Genomic DNA, 24,648 nt, shown 5'->3' on the forward strand with positions numbered 1-24,648 from the left:
CTAGAAGAAGCCTATCGGCAACTTAACAACACTGCAACCTACACTAAGCTCCCTAAGAACCCCATACCGGGTATATTGAACCAACTAAGGACTCTCCTTAACAAACACTGCTCCACTGGGAGTCTGGACAAGAAAATGGCGGAAAAGTTGCTGCCCCCTACGCCTAGGACGCCCAGGTGGTATTTCCTACCCAAGGTCCACAAATCTCTGGACCGACCACCTGGGCGCCCGATCGTATCAGCAATAGGATCAGCCACAGAGGCCCTTTCGCAATATTTAGACTGGACACTCAGACCGATTCTTCCAGGCATCATCGGTTACCTCAAGGACTCAAGTGACTTCATCAAAACATTGGACTCTATTTGCTGGTCCCCTGAGTACATTCTGGCCTCCATCGATGTAGAGAGCCTCTACACCCGCATCCCGCATGATGCGGGTGTAGAGGCTGTCGAGTGGTTTATGTCACGCTGTCAGAAGTCAGTTATGCAAAAGCAATTTGTATGTGATGCTTTACGCTTTGTCCTTAATAACAATGTTTTCATGTTCGAGGGAGATTGGTACGGTCAGGAGATCGGCACTGCTATGGGCACGCCGGTCTCCTGTACCTATGCCAATCTCTTTCTGGCAAAATTGGAGAATGATGTTGTCTTCTCCACACGTAACCCCTTCAGTAACAAATTGGTTACTTACTTACGTTTTGTTGATGACGTCTTCATAGTTTGGAGCGGGTCAGAGTCCGACTTTGTGAAGTTCGTCGAGTATCTAAACGACAATAACAACGTCAACATGCTTTTTACCTACAAAATAGGAGGTACGTCCATTGAGTTTCTAGACGTCCAAGTGGATGTCTTAGACGGGTTGCTTTCCACGTCAGTGTACAGGAAACCCACAGCCTGTAACTCCTTGCTCCATTACACTAGTTCCCATCCCACACACGTCCGTGAAGCCATCCCCTATGGCCAAATGGTCCGTTTACGGCGAGTGAATAGCACTGACATTTCTTTTCAGACACAGGCTAAAGAGCTAGAAGAAAGACTGGTCGCTCGTGCCTACCCGAAACCACTTGTCCAGTCAGCATTTAAAAGAGCTTTAAGTCTAGATAGAAATAACCTTATCCACGGTAGAAATGATAAGAATAAAGCACAACCCGCTTTTTCTTTTGCTTTTCAGAATTCTGCACAGAATGAAGTGATCAAAAAAGCTATAAAAAAGTACTGGCACTTGCTGCAGCAAGACCCAGATCTGGACACATATGCACTACAACACCCAGTTATAGCATTTCGCAAAAACGGTACTATTGGTGATGCGCTCAGCACTATTAGTCGCAGCGACCCCACAACTACATGGCTAGCAAAAGCACCCATAACTGGCAACAGGCGGTGCGGCCAGTGTAATTATTGCAGTAAAATGCTTAATGTCAGTTACATAAACCTTAACGGTGTTGATTGCAGAGTCAAAGATCTAATTACCTGTAAGACATCTTTCATAGTGTACGCCATCGTTTGTACATGTAAACGATTTTACATAGGTAAAACGAAGAGGCCCCTGTGGACGCGCTACAAAGAACATTGTTACTCGATAAGATCCAAAAAAGGAGTTCCTAGACTTATCGAGCATGTTCACACTGTTCACGGCGGCGACACAGGGGTCCTTCGTTTCCTTGGCATTGAAAGAGTCAATCAAGCTCCCGAAGGGATAGAGCGGCATCACTTTCTATTACAAAGAGAGTCAATGTGGATCTCTAAGTTAAATGCCACAGGAGCTGGTGGACTTAATGAACGTAACGATCTAAGTGTATTCTTATAGTTTATCCATTATATGTATCCCAGTGCCAATATGAGTGCTTGCTAATGATGTATGCTCTTATATGTCCCCTGGTGTTCACATTTTTATTTTCACCTTTGATCACTACTCACTGTGTGTATATAACACCCCCCCGGGTGTGACGTACCGGCCTGGCTAGACGAAGGGAGGAGTCCCGAAATAGCTATTCCAGGTGATGCGCCTGCACCTACACCTTTCCACCTTCCCCCTCCCTGCTATGGAATCCATGAAATAAACTGCTGAAGACATCTCCTGGTGAGTGCTCGATTATTTTCTCCAGTTTACATATTTACAAAAATGATGCAGTAACACAAGTAAATTATGCTAAACGGCAATGAGGATCAGAGCCGGCACTGACAATCCCACCTGGACAAAATAGAGGCATAAACAGTATATCCCATGTACGATAATATTGGATAAAGTCCTTATTGTGGGGCTCAACTTCAAAGATAAAAGATGTTTGATCATAATATGTGCGTGGAAATGAAAAGAAAAAAAAATAATTCAAAAAGTTCTTTACTTTATTCCAATATCAGCATTACAGGTAGAGAATACAGTGCGCTGTGGTGTTACAGGTAGAGAATACAGTGCGCTGTGGTGTTACAGGTAGAGAATACAGTGCGCTGTGTGGTGTTACAGTTAGAGAATACAGCGTGCCGTCTGGTGTTGCCGTCTGGTGCTGTGTGGTGTTACAGGTAGAGAATAGAGCGTGCTGTGTAGGTGGGACCACAATGAAAGATAAAGTACTGCAAATAATTCAGTAACACAATGAAACTGCAATGTGTGAACACAGCCTAGATGTTCTGCAACAGATTTGGGCGGGGAATAGGCAGGGTGGAGGACTGTCTGTGATGAACAGCTGAGGGAAATCATTGCATTCTGGAACCAGTACTGCGGGGCTCAACTTCAAAGATAAAAGATGTTTGATCATAATATGTGCGTGGAAATGAAAAGAAAAAAAAATAATTCAAAAAGTTCTTTACTTTATTCCAATATCAGCATTACAGGTAGAGAATACAGTGCGCTGTGGTGTTACAGGTAGAGAATACAGAGCGCTGTGTGGTGTTACAGGTAGAGAATACAGCGTGCTGTGTGGTGTTACAGGTAGAGAATACAGGGTGCTGTGTGGTGTTACAGGTAGAGAATACAGCGTGCTGTGTGGTGTTACAGGTAGAGAATACAGCGTGCTGTGTGGTGTTACAGGTAGAGAATACAGGGTGCTGTGTGGTGTTACAGGTAGAGAATACAGGGTGCTGTGTGGTGTTACAGGTAGAGAATACAGCGTGCTGTGTGGTGTTACAGGTAGAGAATACAGCGTGCTGTGTGGTGTTACAGGTAGAGAATACAGCGTGCTGTGTGGTGTTACAGGTAGAGAATACAGCGTGCTGTGTGGTGTTACAGGTAGAGAATACAGTGCGCTGTGTGGTGTTACAGGTAGAGAATACAGTGTGCTGTGTGGTGTTACAGGTAGAGAATACAGCGTGCTGTGTGGTGTTACAGGTAGTAATAGTGTGCTGTGAGGTGTTACAGGTAGAGAATACAGTGTGCTGTGTGGTGTTACAGGTAGAGAATACAGCGTGCTGTGTGGTGTTACAGATAGAGAATACAGTGCTGTGTGGTGTTACAGATAGAGAATACAGTGTGCTGTGTGGTGTTACAGGTAGTAATAGTGTGCTGTGTGGTGTTACAGGTAGAGAATACAGCGTGCTGTGTGGTGTTACAGGTAGAGGATACAGTGCTGTGTGGTGTTACAGGTAGAGAATACAAAGTGCTGTGTGGTGTTACAGGTAGAGAATAGAGCGTGCTGTGTAGGTGGGACCACAATGAAAGATAAAGTACTGCAAATAATTCAGTAACACAATGAAACTGCAATGTGTGAACACAGCCTAGATGTTCTGCAACAGATTTGGGCGGGGAATAGGCAGGGTGGAGGACTGTCTGTGATGAACAGCTGAGGGAAATCATTGCATTCTGGAACCAGTACTGCATTCTGGGAACTGTTCAACCAGGAAGTACAGAAACATAATGCAGAACAACCCCCCCCCCCCCCCCCCCCCAAACAAATGGATTTTTGGAAGTTTCAAAACTGGGATAGATAGGTAAGTAATGCTTTATGCTTCTGCAGAAGTTTCATTTTTTTAACCTCTACCTGGAGTTCCCCTGTGTAGGTACTATATGAGAAGTTTAGCCAGTGTAATTAAGTGTACTTTATGTAAGTTTTTGGTTAATTAAAGTAAGTTTTTGGTTAGAAGCATTGGTGTGAGTGGGGGGAAAGGGTATCTAGAGGGAGACTAGCTAGCTGTGGGGTAACTTTAATGCGTGGATTGCACACATTCTTTGTATTGCTTGTGTGACAAAATAAATTAATCTCAGGACAATAAAAAAATGTCTGAAAGAGTGCCTCTTCCATTGTTACACCTCCAACAAAATTGGTGATTGTGCCCACAGGCAATGCCCCCACTCCCACCCCCTGCGAAAGTTATAGGCAAAGACAGGCAAGAACGAACGGAGGAGGTAATCTACTTGGAAAGGGGTGAAGGATTTATAAAGTAAAGAGACAATAGGGACTGGTTACAATGCAACGAAGGGAATATAACCAAGTCTCTTAATTTTTTTTTTAATCAACGAGTTAATGTCCTTTATAATAGAACTTCATAAATCTGATGCCCCTGGATTGATATTCTAAAGGATTGGATGAGTGAGGCGGTTACCTAACGAATACTTCCTTTATTTCCTATTCTAAGACATAGTTTTATTTTGAGTTAATATTCTTCTTTTTTAGCCCCTAAAGGTGTGAATGCTTTTAAAATATTTGCTTTTTTTATTTTTAAGCATTTTGGAAAAAACATTTTCACTTCAGTCTCAAGCTTTTTCAGTAGGACAAACTCTAAAAAAAAATATATATATATTTGTTTTTTTTGTAGACAATTGTCTGACTTCAACAACGCAGTCCCAGATTTCTAGTTCTGCTGCTTCCTGTCCTACCATATCCCAATAATGAAAGATATTCAGCCACTAGTATAACTGAGATATTATTAGTTATAAAGGCAGAAGGCCAGAATGTGGGGTACTCAGTGATTGTACCTGTAGGTATACCCATAGGTATATCTACCTCATATGGTAGATAATATTGAGATAAAAGGTTGAGGCTATGATGAGGAGTAAAATGCACACATCCATTGTTAAAATTCTCCCCTTTAATAAAACAGGAGCAGTCTTTTAAGATGTGAGCTGGTATAGCGTGTCTTGTCTAGAACGTCCTGCTCTTTTCTCTCGCAGACCTTTGCTGTAGAATACAAACTCCGGCACTTATCAGCAATCTAAGATACATCTGCAGATGAGTCCTATTATTTCACAGCAATGGGTTCTGCTGGCCCTATGACTAGCCCCTTTCACAGCATTGATATCCCCTGCGCTGCACTCTCCTCTCCAAGCCATCACCAGGATACGTTACCAAATGTAATGACACACAATTGCTGTAATTCCTGACGCCTTGTTGTAAGTCAGTATACCGCCTTGTCTTTTTTATGCAGTAATGTAGGGCATAGCAATGGTCGCGCCTGGTATGAGCGCAGAGCATGAGAATGCTTTATAGGATTTCATGGCATTGATTTTAATCCCGCTCTTCAGTCTCTCAGAATGCGATGTGCTAATTCTATTCTAATATGTGCAGATTAATTTCTACATGGCGTAATGACAATGCCTATTATCATACAGTATCACAATGATGGGAGTACCAGGCCCCATACTGTGCTAATAAAGCACAATGCCGGCGACGTCACCTGCGGGAACCCTGTGGAGACGACTGATGACTTTAATGAGCAGATAGATTTCACACCTGACTAAATGCATAATCTACCTAAATGATGTTTATTTTGTTGTTAATGTGATCATTCCCTCACTGGTTAACACAGTGACGTTCCTCCTCTGTGCGCACTGACATGTAAACCCCCATTGTTCTTTTTTGGCATTGCGCTCTATAGTTCAGTGACAGGCGTAGTTGTATTGTACAGTGTGGAGTCCCAGCGCTCCCATTTTTCCTTTGGATGCACATGTCATAACACATATGAGCATTGGTCATACAGTAATTCCTTTATATACTTTTATTAACACAATTCCCCACTGATGTCCTGTGAACATGTCAGCACATTACAGGCTATTTCACACCAATGCAGAGGCAATTTATAGCTCACAAATGGATTCTCGGACACAAAACGGGAAATTTTAAATTGCTCTGTAAATAGAGCACCAATTCTGAAAAAAAAAAAACCTCAGCACCACATATCACGGATCCGCGACCACGGTCAATTTTAGGTACCATTAAAGTGAACGCATCGATTCACATGATCCGTGCCGCGACCCGCAGCACACAAAACTAGGACATCTCCTAGTGCGGATCGCAGCACGGATCACCCCCAGCACCACTGCCCCGGAGCAGAGATGACAGGGGAACATAATGTGCACTCCTGTCATCGCATCTACCACTCACCTACTCCCCCTTGCTGACCGGCTTATATGTTCACCAGAAGTGGCCTGGACTACGCTGACTTCATCTCCCGGTGGTGTTATCCAGGCCACTTCCGATAGGTGAGTAGTAGATGCAATGATAGTTGAGCACATCATGTTCTCCTGTCATCTCTGCTGCCATGCCAGGCGGTGGGTGGGCTCTGGCTAGGGGATCCGTGCGGCGATCCTCCTCCGGATTGCGGCACAGATCCTGTAGATAAGGCCTTAGGGCTACATCCAACTTATTCAGCGACCGGTAATCAAATGCAGAGCATCCAGATTCGGCTGAACCATATATATATATATATATATATATATATATATATATATATTAAACATATTGTGGTATCATGACTTATAGACGTATATAATGCAATGAGTTTGTGTTACTCACCTCATAAATATAGTCAAATAGTTCCAGGATAGTCAGAATGCTGGCTCCTATGAACAATCCCATCTGACCTCCAATGTCACCTGGAGAGAAGATGGGACAGAGTCACTTATCACCATCCAGCAGGTTACATCTCCAGGGTTATAGAAAAGCATTTACTCTGCACAATACATGTGTAGCGGGATGTGACCAATATATTGTAGAGTACAAAAACAAAATAATAATAATAAAAATATATACAATTTGACATTCAGTAATTCAGAAAATGTTGTTCTTTGCACAAAGTGGCAAAATCATCTGGAATCTGATAAAACAGTGGAACACACATTTTGGAAGGAAAGTCACATTTTATTCTGTGTTAGGTTATCCAGCAAAGGGGTTTCAGAAAGTTATATTGATTTATAATTTACTTCTACTTAAAAATCTCAAGTCTTCCAGTATTTATCAGCTGCTGTATGTCCTGCAGGAAATGTTGTTTTCTTTTCAGTCCGACACAGTGCTCTCTGCTGCCACCTCTGTCCAAGACAGGAACTGTCTAGAGCAGCAGTAAATCCCCATAGAAAACCTTTCCTGCTCTGAACAGTTCCTGTCTTGGACAGTGGTGGCAGCAGAGAGCACTGTGTCAGACTGAAAAAAAAACATTTCTTGGAGGACATACAGCAGCTGATAAATACTGGAAGACTTGAAATTTTTAAGTAGAAGTAAATAGCAAATGAACACCAGTTCATTTAAAAGATTTTCACCAGAGTACCACTTTAATGGTAAAATAGGGAGGTTTTACATAGATGGTAGTGGGATTGTATTGTAACTCCAGACTTTGACATTGGGTAAACGTGTTTTAATCAGCATCAAAAATAATTCCTGTAAAATTAAGATAACACCCAGATAGCAGATTTTCATCTATACAAGGCAGTGTAATGGCTCTGGTTTGACATGTTCCTCCCCCTGGGTCCAGGTGCTTTTCATGCTGGGGTGAATATGGTAATTCCATGTACAGAATAGACTCACCAAGCAGCCCGGCCACCTCGTAGGCTTTCCTCTGCTCTATGGTTTCATAATTCAGAGCTTCAAAAAACACGTCCAGGACAAGTATATTCTCCCTGTTAAGAGAGGAAACAATTTATCTAGAAGAATCTGTATTACCAAGACACATAGCTGCCCTTTCATCCAGCCAAGCTAATATCCCATTTATACTGTCCCATGAAATATCATCTGCAACATGAAGGCTCATCTGTGCCAAGGGAGTGGTCAACACATTCACCCATCCCTCTCCTAATAACCAGGTATATGTATCATCCTTTATTCTTATGAATCCATTGCTGGACCCTGTCATCTGTATTGAGGCCTGGTAGTCTTGCTGTTTTATAGGGTACAGAAGTAAATGCACAATTCACTGGCAGAATTGTTTTCTAGGTAGTAGACCAGAAAGCACAAGATCAGCAAGAATTGCAGTTTGTAAAGGCCCTATTAGATGGAGCGATTATCTGCCGAATCAGGGAATAGAGACAGCGATCAGGCAAGCAAGCAAACCGTTATCATGTATGGCCTGTCTAACACTGCATTAAAGGGGTAGATTACAAAATGTTTTTTTTTTTTTTTCAAATCAACTAGTCTCAGGAAGTGCTGAAGATTTGTAATTTACTTTTATTTTAAAAAAAACCTCAACACTTCCAGTACTTATTAGCTGCTGTATGCCCTGCAGAAGGTAGTGTATTTTTTCCAGTTTGACACAGTGCTCTCTGCTGCCACCTCTTTCCATGTCAGGAACTGTCCAGAGCAGGAGCAAATCCCCATAGAAAACCTCTCCTGCTCTCCAAACTGGAAAAAGTCCACCACTTCCTGCAGGACATACAGCAGCTGATAAATACTGGAAGACTGATATCTGATAAGTACTGGAAGCTCGATATCTGTCCACAGGCAATATCAGTAACTTCATTATATTGCCTATAATCCCAGCAAGAACTATAGGCGCAGTGTTGACCACACTTGGAACGTATTCTGAGTGCGAGTTTGGAAGCACAGCCTAAGGCTATGTTTACACAATGTATAAATAAGGGCAAAAAACGGCCACTCTTTGCCCTTATTTTTAACATTGTGTGAATACAGCCTAATGATCATTTAGAACAGGGGTATTTCCTGGAACATCCCCATCATGCTACTTCATCACCTTACATTTACTACTCGCCATACGTACGAAATGTACTTCTCCGACTTATTAAACTTCTTTTCCAAGTATTTGGCAGATGTCTTGCTTGGGATTTTCACCATGGACAGCTCCTTGTTGTATCTGGTGAGATTGCAGGGCATTGTACATGTACAGTAGCTTCCATCCTTCTCTGTAAGTAAACCTTTGGAAACAAGGAAACCTTGATAAACGGACATTGATTTTCACCTCTTCACTGTCTGTGTGTTAGTAAAAAAAAAAAAAATCTATGCAAATGACAGACTGAAGAGAAGTGTATGGTAAAACGAGAGCATGACAACGTTAATGGCTGCGTGTTGAATGGAGCGGGATGGCTGCTGTGTGGTGACTCGCAGCTTATTGAATTATGCAGTAGATTTGTCTCAAACTAGTTTATGGGTAAAGAAAAGTAGGCTGCAGGGAAGTTGGCAGAATGCATGGAGCCAGCATGCTCTTAAAGGGATTAGGTTTTATCTTCTCATACAAAACATAAACCAGTATAAAGAAACTATTACTGCTTCATTTCTAAATTTATGATCATCAAAGGGTCAGGCTACAAGGCTTGCATTGGCCTATGTAAATTGCTGTATTAGGGCTTTGTGCATTCGGTGTAGAAATGGCAGTATGTGGAGGCCAGGATTTGAGTTAAAATAGTTACTGTGGTTTCAAACAAATTCCCTCCATGTGATAGCCTACAGTACATGATTCCTTGTAATTTGATGTGTAAATATCTTCATTAACCACAAATGACTCCTCTACCCCAGAAAAAAAACAGCTCTAAAGTCTTGGCTACTCAGTGTCTCACTTCTCTGCACTTTGCTGTCCACTGTCTGTTGTGAGGGAAAATTTGTCTCTAGCAACAACAAGATCAGGACAAATTACAGGAAGTGGAGGCAGGGCTTAGCATGTGGATAGGCATAGCCTGAGATTTCTAATGTGGCTTTTGGCAGCTTTCTGTACAATCTAGAAGATGGATTATCCCCACATGATAAGGCTAATCTATTTTCAGTTTCCACAATAGGGGTTATGTCACTCTTCCAATCTGTACTGTGTAGACATCCATTAAAGCTAATAGGATGTTTGGGAATTGACGTTGAATTTGGCGCATAATAGGCAAAAGGTTCTATTCCAGAATCGTTATTGATTTCTGCCATGTCAAAGGGGCTTTATGGGGTCATCTCCACAAGCTGCTTTTTTTTTTTTTTTTACTGAAAGCTGATTCCAATAGAAGCGACCTATTAGTGTATGTAGAAATGCATATTGTAAAAAAAAATTGTATGCCTTTGTTGCTTAAAGTTGCTTAAAGGAAAACTGCAGATTCGTGCAGAAACGGCGGGACTTACAAGCATTGGAAGAGCGGCGATGGGAAGAGGAGGTAAGGGGCTACCGGGAGCTATCAGCAGGTTTCTCTGCAAGAAACTGCTAATAGTTTCTCTTTAAACATAAGGCTTCATTGATTGCCAGCTCCCCCCTGAAGCTGCGTCTGAGCCGTCTCTATAGTCAACCCATAACCTTTTCTGTACTGAGGATACTAGCATACTCCTCTTCTTAGGAAGAACAGTCTGGTAACACTGGATGCGGCAGAGTTTTTGATGATGTATTCCCCTAACACACTGGTACAGTGTGGCTCAGTGTTAGACTACAGTAGGCACCCATATCAGAGACCTGGCTCTGTGTAGACAAGGCCATGCCTAGTGATGAGGATGACAGGTTAATGGAGATGACACGTTGCTCATTCATTATCCCTCATCACATCAGTGGTTCTTATATGTAAAATGATCTAATTGTGGGATTGGAAATTTATGTTTTGTCTGAAGGAAGATAAAGAAAGAAAAGATACGTAATCTATCGATCAAGGGTTCAGAAAGTCAAACTCTTTGTTTCTCTCTTTATTGAATAATCAGATATAATTAAATTCATTGAAGCCACGTTGAAAAGATGCACAAATAATGAAAGTGGTTAAATGAGAAAAAAAAACGGAGACAGAAACAATTAAACCCTAATTAAAGAGTCCTAGAAACCGCGAGAAACGCCGGCAAGATGAACTGCAGAAGGGGATGTTAATGATGGAGCCTTATAATCAGGCCGGGCACGATACGTAGGTTATTAGCACCAATGAGAGCTGTGGTGATTGTTATACATAGGATTTCATCAGATGTGCATTGTGGAAGACGCCATCACTTGTATCTCTGCTCAATAGGTCAGATGTGTGAGCCATACATATGAAACACATGTTATCTCCCAGTTTATGAATAGCTAAATGATGATTGCTCTGCCTAAAGGAGCATCAAGAGCCTGCATTGTCTTATACTGGAGGGGAAAAACATTGCTTGTATCTGCACAGTTATTAATAGAGTTCAGCAGAACATTGTGAGGAATTGCAGGATAGATGGCTGCCCCTTGGCCCTAAAACACTTGCTGAACCATCGAACTTGGAAGGGTGTCGCTGGTTTATGGAGTCTTAAGGGCCTATAACACCAAGCGATTATCGGCCTTATATCGGCTAATCCTTGTGTTTTGTTTGAATGATAATAATGGTCTGCTAGCCACCACCCCGTGTAATAGGAGCAAAAGCAGAAGACCGCAGCTATTTCCTATGGGCTCTAAAGATTGTCTGGGGAGCCCCTCCTGCTTGCTGTTGGCGCATGTAATAGCGCCGGCAGGGAACGAGGAGAAAGGGGGCGCTGATCTGACAGGTTGGCGCTCACTTGCTCCTCACCATCGGCCCGTGTAATAAGGCCTTTAGGCTATGTATGCACACTTTTTTTCTGTGATATTTTTCCCTTTGGTTTCAATTGAACTCAATGGGAAAACAGCACTTCACACAGACACAATTTAATTTTACAGCTAAAAAATGAAAGGGTACCTGTAAGCTTGAAGCCCTGTCTGTTCTTCAGATTGGCATGTAGAGTGCCATTCAACACTGGACGGTACAGATGCTGATGTATTAGTGCGCAGAAAGGGATGGGTCCCATTGATTTCAGTGCCCCAAATATAGTCAGCAACAAACCACACTTCTAAGTCTTCTTAGACAAAGCTTGTATTTGCTCAGAAAACGATCTGAAAGCTTTTAGTGTCTGACTGCGTTTGGGGCCGTGAAATTCGTGAGACCTGTGACTGTCCATGCACGCATACATCAGCATCTTGTTTTGGCATTTGCTGATGTATCCAAACCACATGGAGTTTGGTGCACGTGATTTTTTTTTCCATAAAATATATTTCTTCCCCCTCCCAGGTCTTCACAGGTATATAGCTGAAAGGAATTGCATTATCTACAGTACATATCATTTATTCATCCAAAGGTACAGTTTAGTACTACTTTCTCTTTCCTATAAAAAATTCAGATACCCAGAGGTGTGTGTATAAATGTGCAATGTTTTTGAGTGTGTATAGTTTGTGTTATGCCTTGGGTTTCAGGACTCACTCAGGGCCGGCTCTGCACATTCTTTGTACTGCTCCGGTGTGCAGAACGGTGCGTCACCTGGAAGCACAGAGACATCTTTTATCACAGACATGTCACACCTTATGGCATATATAACATAAACTTGAGGAAACAAATACCCTCCCCATCCATCCAGGTGCTCTCCTTACCTGGCATGTGTACCATTTTGCAGTTGCAGTTCTCGACAATGTATCTGGTTTCACAGTCAATCCTGCATGCTGAGATACTGTATACTGGGAAAAAATCCGAACCCAGGTCGGAAAATCGACAAACGCCCCATGGAGAGGGGAGGTACGTCAGCTGAGGGGAGACAGAAGAAAAAACAAGGGAAAATGTTATTACCGCTTGTTACTGGCATCTGAAGAATATTGCTGTACATAGCAAGAAATGAGCAGTGTATGAGAATATACTGGCAACCCAATGACACAAGTAGTAGCCAAATTCCAGTGATGATGTAGCTCAACTCGCTCTATTATCATGTAGGAATGATGGGTAAGAAGTGCCCAGACAAGTGTAATGGTACCATCCAAGTAGATACTGCCAATATTTTGCTGAGCCTCATTTAGTATACATGTCCTGTTACACATATGGTGGCATGTGCCATACTACCCAGATGTGACTTTCCACTTATCTACTTATTACAGTCACCACTGTAATGATATGCCCACTAAAAGCCCTTACCCTATAGGGTTAACCATGCCTGGATACAAAATGAAATGGTTTGAAGCAATTTGCATGACAAGTGGGGTTTGCAGTGAATGTACAGACTAATGCATATGTGGATTTAAGTAGAATTCCTCCTTCCTCTCATCCAGCCAGAGAGCTCTGTAGTGTTTGTTCCAGACTTCTAATATATGTGAGAGCAGCTGCAGGAGCCGCACAGCACACAGTCCCCAGCCGATCCCTCCCTGTGTTTTCCATTTCTGAATATTTCATAGCTACGTCTTTTTCATCTAAATGGCAGCACTCTGTCTTGTCTGCTTTATTTTAGCAGTTTAATAGCTTTACGATTTATGTTACAGAAAATTAATCAATTGCTGTTAGCCCAACAAATTAGGGGGTGTTTTATACCATCTATAACAGTAAAAAAAAACAGTCAATAACAACAGTCAATGCTTATGTAACAATAAACATATTAGCATATACACCTCAGTCACATCAACATATCCCATCGTCAGGGGCGGACATAGACTGCATAGGGCCCCTGTGCAAAAAATTTGGCTCCCCCTGCCTTAAGGAAACCATGCCACCACATTCCTGGCTGCCCCCCATCTCAACATACTACCAATCCTGGATGCCCCCCATCCTCACACACTACCAATCCTGGACGCCCCCCATCCTCACACAATACCCATTCTGGATGGCCCCCCATCCTCACACACAATACCCCACCTGCCCCCTATCCCCACACACTACCCATGCTGGCTGCCACCCTCACACACAATACCCCACCTGCCCCCCATCCTCACACACTACCCATCCTGGCTGCCCTCCATACTCACACACACTACCCATCCTGGCTGTCTCCCCCATACCCACACACAATACCCATCCTGGCTGGCCCTGATCCCCACACATACTACCCATCCTGGCCGCCCCCCATCCCCACACACAATACCCATTCTGGCTGCCCCCCATCCCCACACACATTACCCATCCTGGCTGCCTCCCATCGCCACACACACTACCCAACATGACTGCCCCCCATCCCCACACACAATACCCCACCTGTACCCCCCAGTGGACCTCCAGGTCATCAGGATCCTCAATGCCGCAATCATCAACCACCAGGTGACGTGACTGGTGCGTGTGTCCCGGGGCAGGAGCGTGGCGCCGCCGTGGCTCACATATCCAATAGAGGAGTGCAGTATGTGGGGTGGGCAATGCATGGGGTGGGCCGCAGCTGCTGGCATATCAGCGCTGGTGGGCCATCGGTGGCAGGATCATACATATCACCTATGGGGCAGGGCCCGGGGCAGTGGAAGGGCCCACTAGGCTGGGGCTCAGAGTTCAAGCCTGCTCTGTTGGCCTGGGCCCCTGTGCCGCTGAAGTGGCTGCACAAGTGATATGTCTGCCACTGCCCATCATATTATTAAAAGGTTTAAATGAAGTATGCAATGTCATACAACAAAAACATAGTGATGTATACTGTGGCAGACCTTTTGAGTTTAATGGACTAAACATTGCTAGTCTTTTTCCCGGACACATACTTCATGCCCAGGTCAAGTGGTAGAAACCCATCTAGAACACCACCACCCACCCAGGCTTGGGGTCCACGACACTTACCCCGGATTCAGGTGAGCGGACACATGCTAGAGTACGATTGTGCGGCATCTGAATACTGGTGGCTAAAGAAGTTTGATACAGCCCTAATAAGTCTGGGAAAACATGGAACAGCCTTACGACTCCCGAGGGCTGAATCCAACTTTTTCAGCCACCAGTAATCAAATACTGCATTCTCGGGTTCCCTCATCCCTCGTGATATTTCTAGTCCCTTATATGCTGATAGTTAATAACTATATGATTATTATTTTGGAGGGAGACATTTCTGCTTAGGGCACTCTATACTTCTTTCCCGAACTCACAAGTATAGTCTACTGCCTATATATGTATATATATATATATATATATATATATATATATATATATATATATAAATAAATAAAGAGAGAGAGAGAGAGAGGCAAGCATTTAATCAAGCCACCGGCCTTTCAGCGCTGCTCCACTCCCTGCCACTCCTCCCAGAATGCCGGAAAAAGCTGAATCCAATCCTGGGAAACTTCTCCCAGTTTCCCAGGATTGGATCTAGCTTTTCCCCAGCACCCGGGGTGGAGCGGCAGGGTGCGGAGCAGTGCTGAAAGGCCGGGGGCTTGATAAACATAGCGCTGATCAAACAAAGCAATTTTCTCATCTCTCTCTCTTTGTGTAAAGTAGAACAGGCTCAGTTGCCCCTAGCAACCAATCAGATTCCACTTTTCATTCCTCCCAGATTCTTTAAAAAATTAAATGTGGAATCTGATTGGTTGCTAGGGGCAACTAAGACAATTCTACTTTATACCAGTTTGATAAATCTTCCCCTACGTACGCTCTGTGAATATTTGTGCCTCAGTATCCAGATAAATACCTGTTTGCCAGTATTAAAGATGAGCGAACCTCGAGCATGCTCGAGTCCATCCGAACCCGGACTTTCGGCATTTGATTAGCGGTGGCTGCTGAAGTTGGATAAAGCCCTAAGGCTATGTGGAAAACATGGATATAGTCATTGGCTGTATCCATGTTTTCCAGACAATCTTTGAGCTTTATCCAACTTCAGCAGCCACCGCTAATCAAATGCCGAATGATCGGGTTCGGATGGACTCGAGCATGCTTGAGGTTCGTTCATCTCTAGCCAGTATCCTAATATCCAGCAATGCAAAAAAAAAAAGAAAAAAAAAGAAAATGAGAGCAAAGCCTAGTCGGTCATACCTATTTTCTCCCATATGCGCCCTGGATGTCTGGTACCCCACAATTACTGTTAACCAGCCTTATTTTCATCAAATATATAAAATATTTTTGTCAAATAGAACACAATCTGCTGTGAAGCCTCTGACATAGATGTGAACACGGCCTAAGGCTGGTTTCACACACAATATATTTCAGTCAGTATTTGGTCAGTATTTCGCAACCTCAACCAGGAGTGGATTGAAAACACAGAAAGGCTCTGTTCACACAATGTTGAAATTGAGTGGATGACCGCCATATAACGGTAAATAACTACCATTATTTAAATACAACAGCCGTTGTTTTTAAATAACAGCAAATATTTGCCATTAAATGGAGGCCATCCACTCAATTTCAACATTGTGTGAACAGAGCCTTTCTGTGTTTTCAATCCACTCCTGGTTGAGGTTGCAAAATACTGACCAAAATACTGAGCAAAAATACTGTTTGAGCCCAGCCTAATACGGAATGATGTATGCTTAGGAGCAATTTATATATAAATATAATATGTTATTGTCATAGTATGTAAAGTCAGTATAGATAACCTCACAAGTGGAACCTATGGTACAGATCTCTGACTATACAGATGCTATTTGTACAGTATGTGCTCAGTGCAGGTGGGGACAGTCTGCTCTTTCTGATAAGTGACTATTCATAGTGTCTCCTACGTGAAGTATAATTTCTCTTTGTGACTGAGGTAGAAAGATCGCTGGCTCCAGGTAGACTTTGAACATAAGTAGATTGGGTTAGCTGAGGCTGTCGGCGTCGTATCCCCATGTGATCATGCAGCAGCTCAATGATTTGCATTAGTCATTCTCCAGCTGTAAGTATCAGACATAATCAGCAATGTAAGCTGATGGACACGCGACCCACCCACCGGAGCCATACACAATCTCAACTCAGCATGACATCCCCATTACATACGCTGTCCTCCTACAGAATGACTTCTATCCCAAATTACACATATTAGTGTCTGGAGACATAGCCTCCACTATGTACAGGTGACTGCTATGCTTTCAGACCTTATAATCTGTCCTCCCTTCCTACTTCACTTGCTTTTTCACAGCTTTCACTGAAGGATAAATGGGAAGACTTAAAGTAAAGCTCCGTTCTCATCTTGTTTATTTTATTCCGTTAAGGGGATATACTGGAACATACCTTCAATGTATCCCACTGTATAGATCTATATCAAACAGTGACCTCCATTGTAAAAAAAAAAAATGTAATAAAAATAGCCAAATGTTAAGATGTAAACGGAGCCTTAGGGTTTCTCTAAGTCTTGGCTCCTACAGTGAGACTGTTGGGTACCTTAGAGGAATTTTCTAGGACTTATTATTTTAGGATAGGCTACAATATTCATCCCAGTGGTGTTCTGTCTCCTGGCATCTGATAAGCTGCTAAAATGGTCCGCAGCGCACCAGGCTATCCAGCTACTGTGAGGTGCAAGGAGTGTTTGTTTGGGTGATCTCCCTGTCGGGTCAGCTGGTACGTTGGTGTGGTAGCTGAGTGGGTCTAGTCACTTGGACACTTGCCACAGTAGCCCGGAGTGGTATAGAACCCACCCTGGACAGTTTGGTGCCTTACCAGCACAGAAAAAAAATTAACCCAAGTGTAGAGATGTGTGTGCTGGTGTAGAAGAGATAAGCAAGAGTCCAGTGCTTGAGAAAAATAGAACAGTTTACTAGGAATAGTAAAGTAGTCCCACCTTGACTGGCAGATCTCTCCCTATACGCAAACAAGAAGAGGTCTATCCATCAAGGCTAGTTTTGGGAGTGGGGAGAAGCCACCAGGGCCCACCCTTATTACTCTTTGTTTGGGCAACATAAAAATGACATGCACCCTTTAATAAAACTCTACTCAAGAGGTCCTCCAACTATTTTATCTTCTGGGCCACATTCAACTCTAAGTCATGGTCAAGAGCCGCCACATCCTAGTTGGACGAACTTCATAGTCACTTTACAAGATCAAAGGGTTGTTTGGTATAAGAAAATGATATTTAAAAAAAACTAATAGTACTGGCTTCAGCCTGGTTTTACATGATTAATGACTGACAGGAAATGGAAAACAGCAGAACTACAAAAGTAGTCATTTCTACAGCTCCTTGACTCCTCCCTCTCTTTTTAAGCCCGTCCCGTGGAATAGGGCCCTTAGGGAGAGTGCGATATAACTGCAACATGCTACAACCTCACTGATTGTGTAATGGTCTGCAGTAAAATTTGATGTTCTGCCAGTTCCCCACCAAAAGCTGTTCCAAGAGTACTGTGGGTAGAGAGTAGAAAGGGTGGGAGGACAGTAAAACAGCTGAGGGAAAGCAGTGCATACTGGGATGTGTAGTACAACCACAGAATACAGAACTAAGACACCTAAAACAAATGGATATTTGGTAGTTTCAGAATTGTGGCAGACAGGTAAGCAATGCCATATGCTTCTGTAGCATGTTTTTTTTTTTTTTAGCTAATATTGGAGTAGCCTTTTAATTCTCACCGTACCATAAAGAAATAAAGTAGAGCAGCATTGTGTTACCTTGGCCTTAGCCTTGTAGATAGATAGTATGTGACATCCGCAGGTTTAGTAGCAGGTAATGAGACTGGACAAGCTTAATAAAGAAACAATTCAATTAACAGAGTGATGAGTCAGCCTGAGAAGCAGATGATGTGAACATCAAAGGGGATCAGGCATGAAGAGAGTGGCGCCGCTCATCACAGGAAGGACAGTGACAAGGTGTCACATCTCATAGAGTATAACCTGTGCCCACAATGTATCTGGAGCATAAGCGAAATTTGGGGGGGTGCAGGGGGGGCAGTGGCTCCTGGGCCCACACTGGCAGGGGCCCACTAAGGTCTCAGAGGCTTAAAGGGGTTATCCAGCGCTGCAAATACATGGCCACTTTCCTCCAGAGACAGCAGTACTCTTGTCTCCAGCTTGGGCGGGGTTTTGCTGCTCATTTCCATTGAAGTGAATGGAGCTTAATTGCAAACCGCACCTGAACTGGAGACAAGAGTCGTGTTGTCTCTGAAAGAAAGTGGCCATGTTTTTGTAGCACTAAATAACCCCTTTAATGCTGTCTGCAAAAGCTATTTCTTTTGCAGACAGCCTGCAGAGCGATGAGGAAGGACCTGTGGTGATGTCATAAAGGGGCGGGGCTCAGAACTGCAGAGGATTCTTGTGGATGAAGGACCTGTGGTGATGTCATGAGGGGGCGGGGCTGAGAAGATGCTGGTGCATGAAGGACATGTGGTCATTGTCCTCTTATATCTCATCCTGTAATGTGATAGATAGATAGATATGTGATGGATATCTAGCAGCTCATCACATATCTTGGATTGTACATGTATGATCACAACCAGTTCTCCCCTTTGAGGCTATGTTCGCACTGCGTATGTTTCTGCACGTAGTTTTGAGGTTGATGCGTTTGCTTGAAAGTATATGATATACGGCCGCACAGTTCACACTACGTATGAGCTTACGGCCGGATCATATACGGCGCAGTGAAAAATTAACAAGACCATTGTTTGAGGATGGAAATGTTCCAACTCACGGCCGTGGATTTCAATGCGGCCCCGTACGGAGTACTTATTTCAGCCAAATTGAACTTGATTTTTCGATCCAAAAGGTTCTGTGAGTTTTATTGGGCTGGGCGAAGATTTCCAAGTAAATGACCTGTTTCAGATCGCTTCGAAACAAGCTAGGGAAGCATAACTGTACTACGGGCGTATGTTCGCGGTTCGTACGCATGTCGATTTTTCCCACGCCAGTAGTTTCAGCCGCACATGTACGCCGGCGTACGAAATGCGGCCGGACTCATACGCAGTGTGAACATAGCCTTAATGTCTATAAACATATTACCTATACCACTATTATTTTTAGGCAAATATAATCTGGTTAAAAGGGTTCTCCAGAATTAAGAAAAAAAAACATAGTTGCTTTCTTCCAAAACAGCGCCACCCCTGCTCTTAGGTTGTGTGTGGTATCACAGCTTGGCACTATTCACCTCAGTCGAATACCACACAAACTGAGGACAAGAGTGGTGCTGTCTGTGGAAGAAAGCAGCTATATTTTTCTAATCTTAAGCACTTTAAAAAATTTTTCTGGTTCTATATGTGAAATGTACAGAAGCCTCTTACACTGCTCTTTATCCTTATCCACTATGAGTAATGTAGAAGAATATACCCTTTATTTTTCAGAAAGCCTTGTCACCTGCTGAGGTTCCCTATGGGTAAGGTTGGTTGGGGGCCCACTCAGACTCACTCGCCCCCCCTAGGCTGAACCCCTAGCTACGCCCCTGATCTGGAGGGTATTCTTTATAAGAGAATGAAGGTGGGCTTCCTATCTATCTTCCTGGCCCACTCTGTCATATGTTTAGTATAAGGTAGGCTCCTATACAGTCTAATAATACAGAGCTATAAACCTGTCAATGGTCTGTGTTATTACACGTTACACCATGTTTCATTCTGCGTATGTAGCCGACTGCTAAACTATAAACCATGTATTCCAGCGTGCGGCAAGAGGGTGAGACGGCATCTGATATACACAGTCAGCCGTCCTATATTGTATTATTGCAGCTACAAGAATTCCATCATCCAAGAAACTCAGTCAGTCTGTGCCTGCAATACAGAGTCACCTCTGAACCAAGCTCAAGGAGAGGAGATACGAGAGCCATGAGCTAAGTGCAGGAACCGTACAGCAAAGAATTAGCAGGAAGATGTAAGAGTAAGCTGCATGACTAAGGGATTTAGCTGAGAATTGGTTTGTGAATAACTAGAAGCCGGTACTGGGATTTGTACGATGGGCATGAATATCAGATAATGAGCGGCGAATGTGGTGGCCACTCCAGTGTAGATGAAGAACTGTAGAGACACGAGGGTTAGCGAGAAGCCGGCTTGGAAAAGATGTCTAGAAGCGAGAGGCAAGTGGATTAGAGCCTTTGTGGTGTACGAGGCTTAAAGGAATGCATTTAGGAAATGTTCGCAGGTGAAAGCAGCAGGACATGGCGCGAGACTCGCTGGGGGTAAAAGGAAAGCGGGGCTAGATGAAAGGAATATGTCTTAGGAGGAGACTTGGCAGCGGGAATGTTGATGCAGTTGTCAGTGAAAGAAATCAGAAAAATACTTACAGTCATCACAGTAAATCTATTCTGTGATTTTGCTCAAGCGCTGACAACCAATGTACTGAAGTGTAAACTGCGTGCAATTATGTATCACGCCGTACAAACAATAGAAGTGATGCATGCCCATTGTGCTGATGACAGTCAGGAAAATGAATGAGTAACCAATGTGCAATCGAGCGTGGGACAATGCGCACGTTTCTTCCTGCAATCTCTGAGTGCGACACAATGGCACGCTACCCATGTGACACTAATGCCCGGCAGACAGGTGAGGAATCTTTATTTCTTTGCGGTAGAAGGGAACATCCTTGGCCGTCTTCCACATCACTACATGAATGCAGCATTGTACCTGGACTTTGGCGATTCTCCAGATTACATTTTAAGTCCGATCATTTAACTTCATTTGCTTGAAAATTCTGCAGCAACAAATTGTTTTTAGCAACTTGCCTTCTAAAGAACATTGTCTGTCGCCACAGGCTCTAGAACGATAGGAAGATTTCCACATTTCACAGATTGTCGTGCTGCTAAGATCTCTATACACGTTAAGGCTTTTCCAGGAAGCATTAGAGCTGCTGTTCTCTCAACTGAAACAACATTGCGTCTATTAAACCTGAAGTAACTCTCAGAGGAGAAGGAACACTCCGGGAAAACCCGGTAATCACTGCCTATTGTTGTCCTTAGCCTTTTATCCGTTCATGCACAACATAGCTGGCCACACCAAATGTACTTACGTTGTCACTTCTTGTTGTCCTTCTTTCTGACGGCTTTGTTCACAGCACTACGCTGTGAAAGCTTCTGATATATACCTTAAAGCATTACTGTCATTTATGTAGATCTAAGGCGGTATTACACAGCGCAATTTTCCAGTCATCGATTGCTGCTCCCCTGCTCACTGCCACTGCAGAGGGAGGGGCCACCCAAACAATCCTTAGATCGTCCGGGCTGCCCATTTACAGTATGTCAGCGAGGGTATGCTGCCACCAATCATATTGCACAGAGGGACAAGCAACAGACCGTCACTGACGTGATCAGGATCTTTCAGCATGATGAAAGACTATTATCGGCCGACATCATGTATGTTGGCTGATTGTTGCCTTTCAACACGAGCCATCACACAAAACGATTATTGGTCTGCAAGTATGGCCAATAATTGTTTTGTGTATTAGGCCCTTTAGACACATCAAACAGACATCTTACAGCGACTCTGTACCCACAATCTGACCCCCCAAACCACTTGTACCTTCGGATAGCTGCTTTTAATCCAAGATCTGTCCTGGGGTCCGTTCGGCAGGGGATGCAGTTATTGTCCTAAAAACAACTTTTAATCCGACAGCGCTGTGTCTAACGGCCGGGGCTTACATTTGTATATGCATTAGACTGGCACCACCTCTCCGTCCTTTCTCCCCACCCTCCTCAGCATTAGGAATGATCCAGGAACATTTACTGCTACTTGAGCTTTGCACAGGTGTATTAACGATCTAGCCCATGTTCATTATGCACACAGAAGGGGAATAGGAAGCAATCTGCCTGGAGCATTCCTAATCATGAGGAGGGTGGGGAGGAAGGACAGAGAGGGTGTGCCAGCCTAATGCATATACAAATGTAAGCCCCGGACGTTAGACACAGAGCTGCAGGATTAAAAGTCGTTTTTAAAACAATAACTGCATCACCTGCCGAACGGACCCCAGGACAGATCTTGGATTAAAAGCAGCTATCCGAAGGTACAAGTGGTTTGGGGGGCTCAGATTGTGGGTACAGAGTCTCTTTAAAAGCTTTGATTGGTCAGGGTCTCACTGCTGCGGACTGTCTCTATGAACTTATAATGGAGCTCATCTTGTGCAATTAGATTAGATAAGTCAAGGAGTGAAGAGCAGTGTAATGTGCCACACCGAGCTATATCTAAGACCCTCACTAATCTAAACTTTGGATAAAAGATTATGTGGCTCAGCAGTGATTGCATATACTGTAGAGCAAGCTCTGGAGCTGAGCCCACTGTGTATATGGCAAGTCCTGGCTGTCTGCAACTACTGGGAGTGGACTGAATCTGCTCTTGGTAGAATAACCCGCCACATGCTGCAGTCAGTAGGCAGAGCCTAGCATGGAATATGTATATGTGTATGTTAATGTATGTATATTTCATTTTGTACTAGAAAGGTGGGCCACCACTTACACCCACACACCTACATTTAGGGAGTTTAGACAGTACTGCCACCAACTGCCTCCTGGGAGAAGTACAGCAGTTAGCGCAGAAAGATCTAGAAAGTGGGTGGAGCTATGTAAATGAGTTCCACATAAAAACCCAGGTGTGACAGGAAGCAGTTGTACCTGTGGTAAAGGAAACCTCTGAGGGGATCAGAGATAATGAGGAGCTTGAGGATACATGGAGTCAGCTCAAGTAGTATGACTGAAGTGTATTAGATTAAACCCTTTCTCTCTAAGAAGCTCATATGCTGAGGGGAGAGGATTGACACAACCTTAGTATCTTCTTGAAACCATTCCGCTTTGGCCCAGTTATCTAACAGGATTCTTATCCCACTGGGTAGTGGTTCATTTGCGTAAAAAAAAGGCAATTTCACTTGACTTCAAAACCTCCACTCATTTTTGTGATGCATCTCTGGCCGGCAGCCATATTGAAGGTGAAGGTGCTCTACAGATCAAAGACTGTAACCTGAAGAACCTGATATTTAAAGGGGTTGTCCATTTTATAGTAAAATAGGTCAGTACAAAGTATTAGTAAGTATATACAAAGTATATACTGACAGCAGCTCCCTATGTACCTCATAGAGCTAAAATCAGCCCTTCAGGCTGGGCTGCCCTGCTCTGTTTTGTTTCTGTCCATAAAATGGCCGACATAGAGGAGCATGTGACCATGCCCTGTCCCCTGTGTCCTCCATAGACATATACAGGCTCAGTGGTGGACACTGGGGGGCGGGGCCTGGTCACATGGTCATCCATGTCAGCCATCTTATTGACCAAAACACCACAGAGCAGGGCAGCACAGCCTGGAGGAGGGGAGTCTGATTTTAGCTCTATGAGGTACACAGGAAGCTGCTGTCAGTATATACAGTGAGTACACAGGAAGCTGCTGTGAGTATATATAGTGAGTACACTTACTAATACTGTACACTGAGCAATTTTACTATAAATTGGCCAACCCCTTTAAGTAATAGTGACTGTTGTACTATTTTATTTTGTCTCCCCCGTTGGCTCATTTCTACCACACGTCACCAACATCAAGGACGCCCCTGCTATCACCTCACGCAACAGTATTAGGGAGATAGTCCTGAGGGAATCTATCAGATCCAGCATCACCAACAATTAGGTGCAGCCCAACTTTAACCTCTGGGGAAGATCTCCTCAGGAAAGAGAGTTATAGGAACTGACCTGTGACAGGACGTTATTATTACCCTAACAACCTCTCTCCTTATTTCCCTCATCTACTGCTAACCATGCATTGCTACGTGTAATAGTGATGCGGGGCAGACGATTCAACAAACAGTTTACATTACCTGTCCATGCTCCTGTTGCTCTCCTGCGCTCTGCTTCCTCCCCGATCCCGTGCTCTGCAGCTTCAGAACAGCCTGTCTGAGCCAACAGGCCCCTCAGCCTACCACTGGCCACACTGGTCCCAGACAGTGATTGCCCTGAGCGGCCCGTTAGCTCAGACGAGCTGCTCTGAAGCTGCAGTGTGCACGACCAGAGAGGAAGCAGAGCGTTGA

General features: G+C 43.7%; 1 protein-coding gene across 2 annotated transcripts in view; it reads right to left on the bottom strand.

The window, feature by feature from the left end:
* The window catches only part of ASIC2 (acid sensing ion channel subunit 2), a 597,272-nt gene that overhangs the window by 9,319 nt on the left and 563,305 nt on the right, over positions 1 to 24,648 (bottom strand). For both annotated transcript variants that reach the window (XM_069952708.1, XM_069952706.1), the window contains exons 4-8: positions 12,495 to 12,645; positions 12,328 to 12,384; positions 8,916 to 9,069; positions 7,730 to 7,821; positions 6,725 to 6,804 (exon numbers count right to left, since the gene is read on the bottom strand). In XM_069952708.1, coding sequence (XP_069808809.1) covers positions 6,725 to 6,804; positions 7,730 to 7,821; positions 8,916 to 9,069; positions 12,328 to 12,384; positions 12,495 to 12,645 — 534 coding nt within the window. The remainder of the gene's footprint in view (positions 1 to 6,724; positions 6,805 to 7,729; positions 7,822 to 8,915; positions 9,070 to 12,327; positions 12,385 to 12,494; positions 12,646 to 24,648) is intronic.

This window comes from Dendropsophus ebraccatus, chromosome 14, assembly GCF_027789765.1.
Source record: "Dendropsophus ebraccatus isolate aDenEbr1 chromosome 14, aDenEbr1.pat, whole genome shotgun sequence".
Taxonomy (NCBI): Eukaryota; Metazoa; Chordata; class Amphibia; order Anura; family Hylidae; genus Dendropsophus; species Dendropsophus ebraccatus.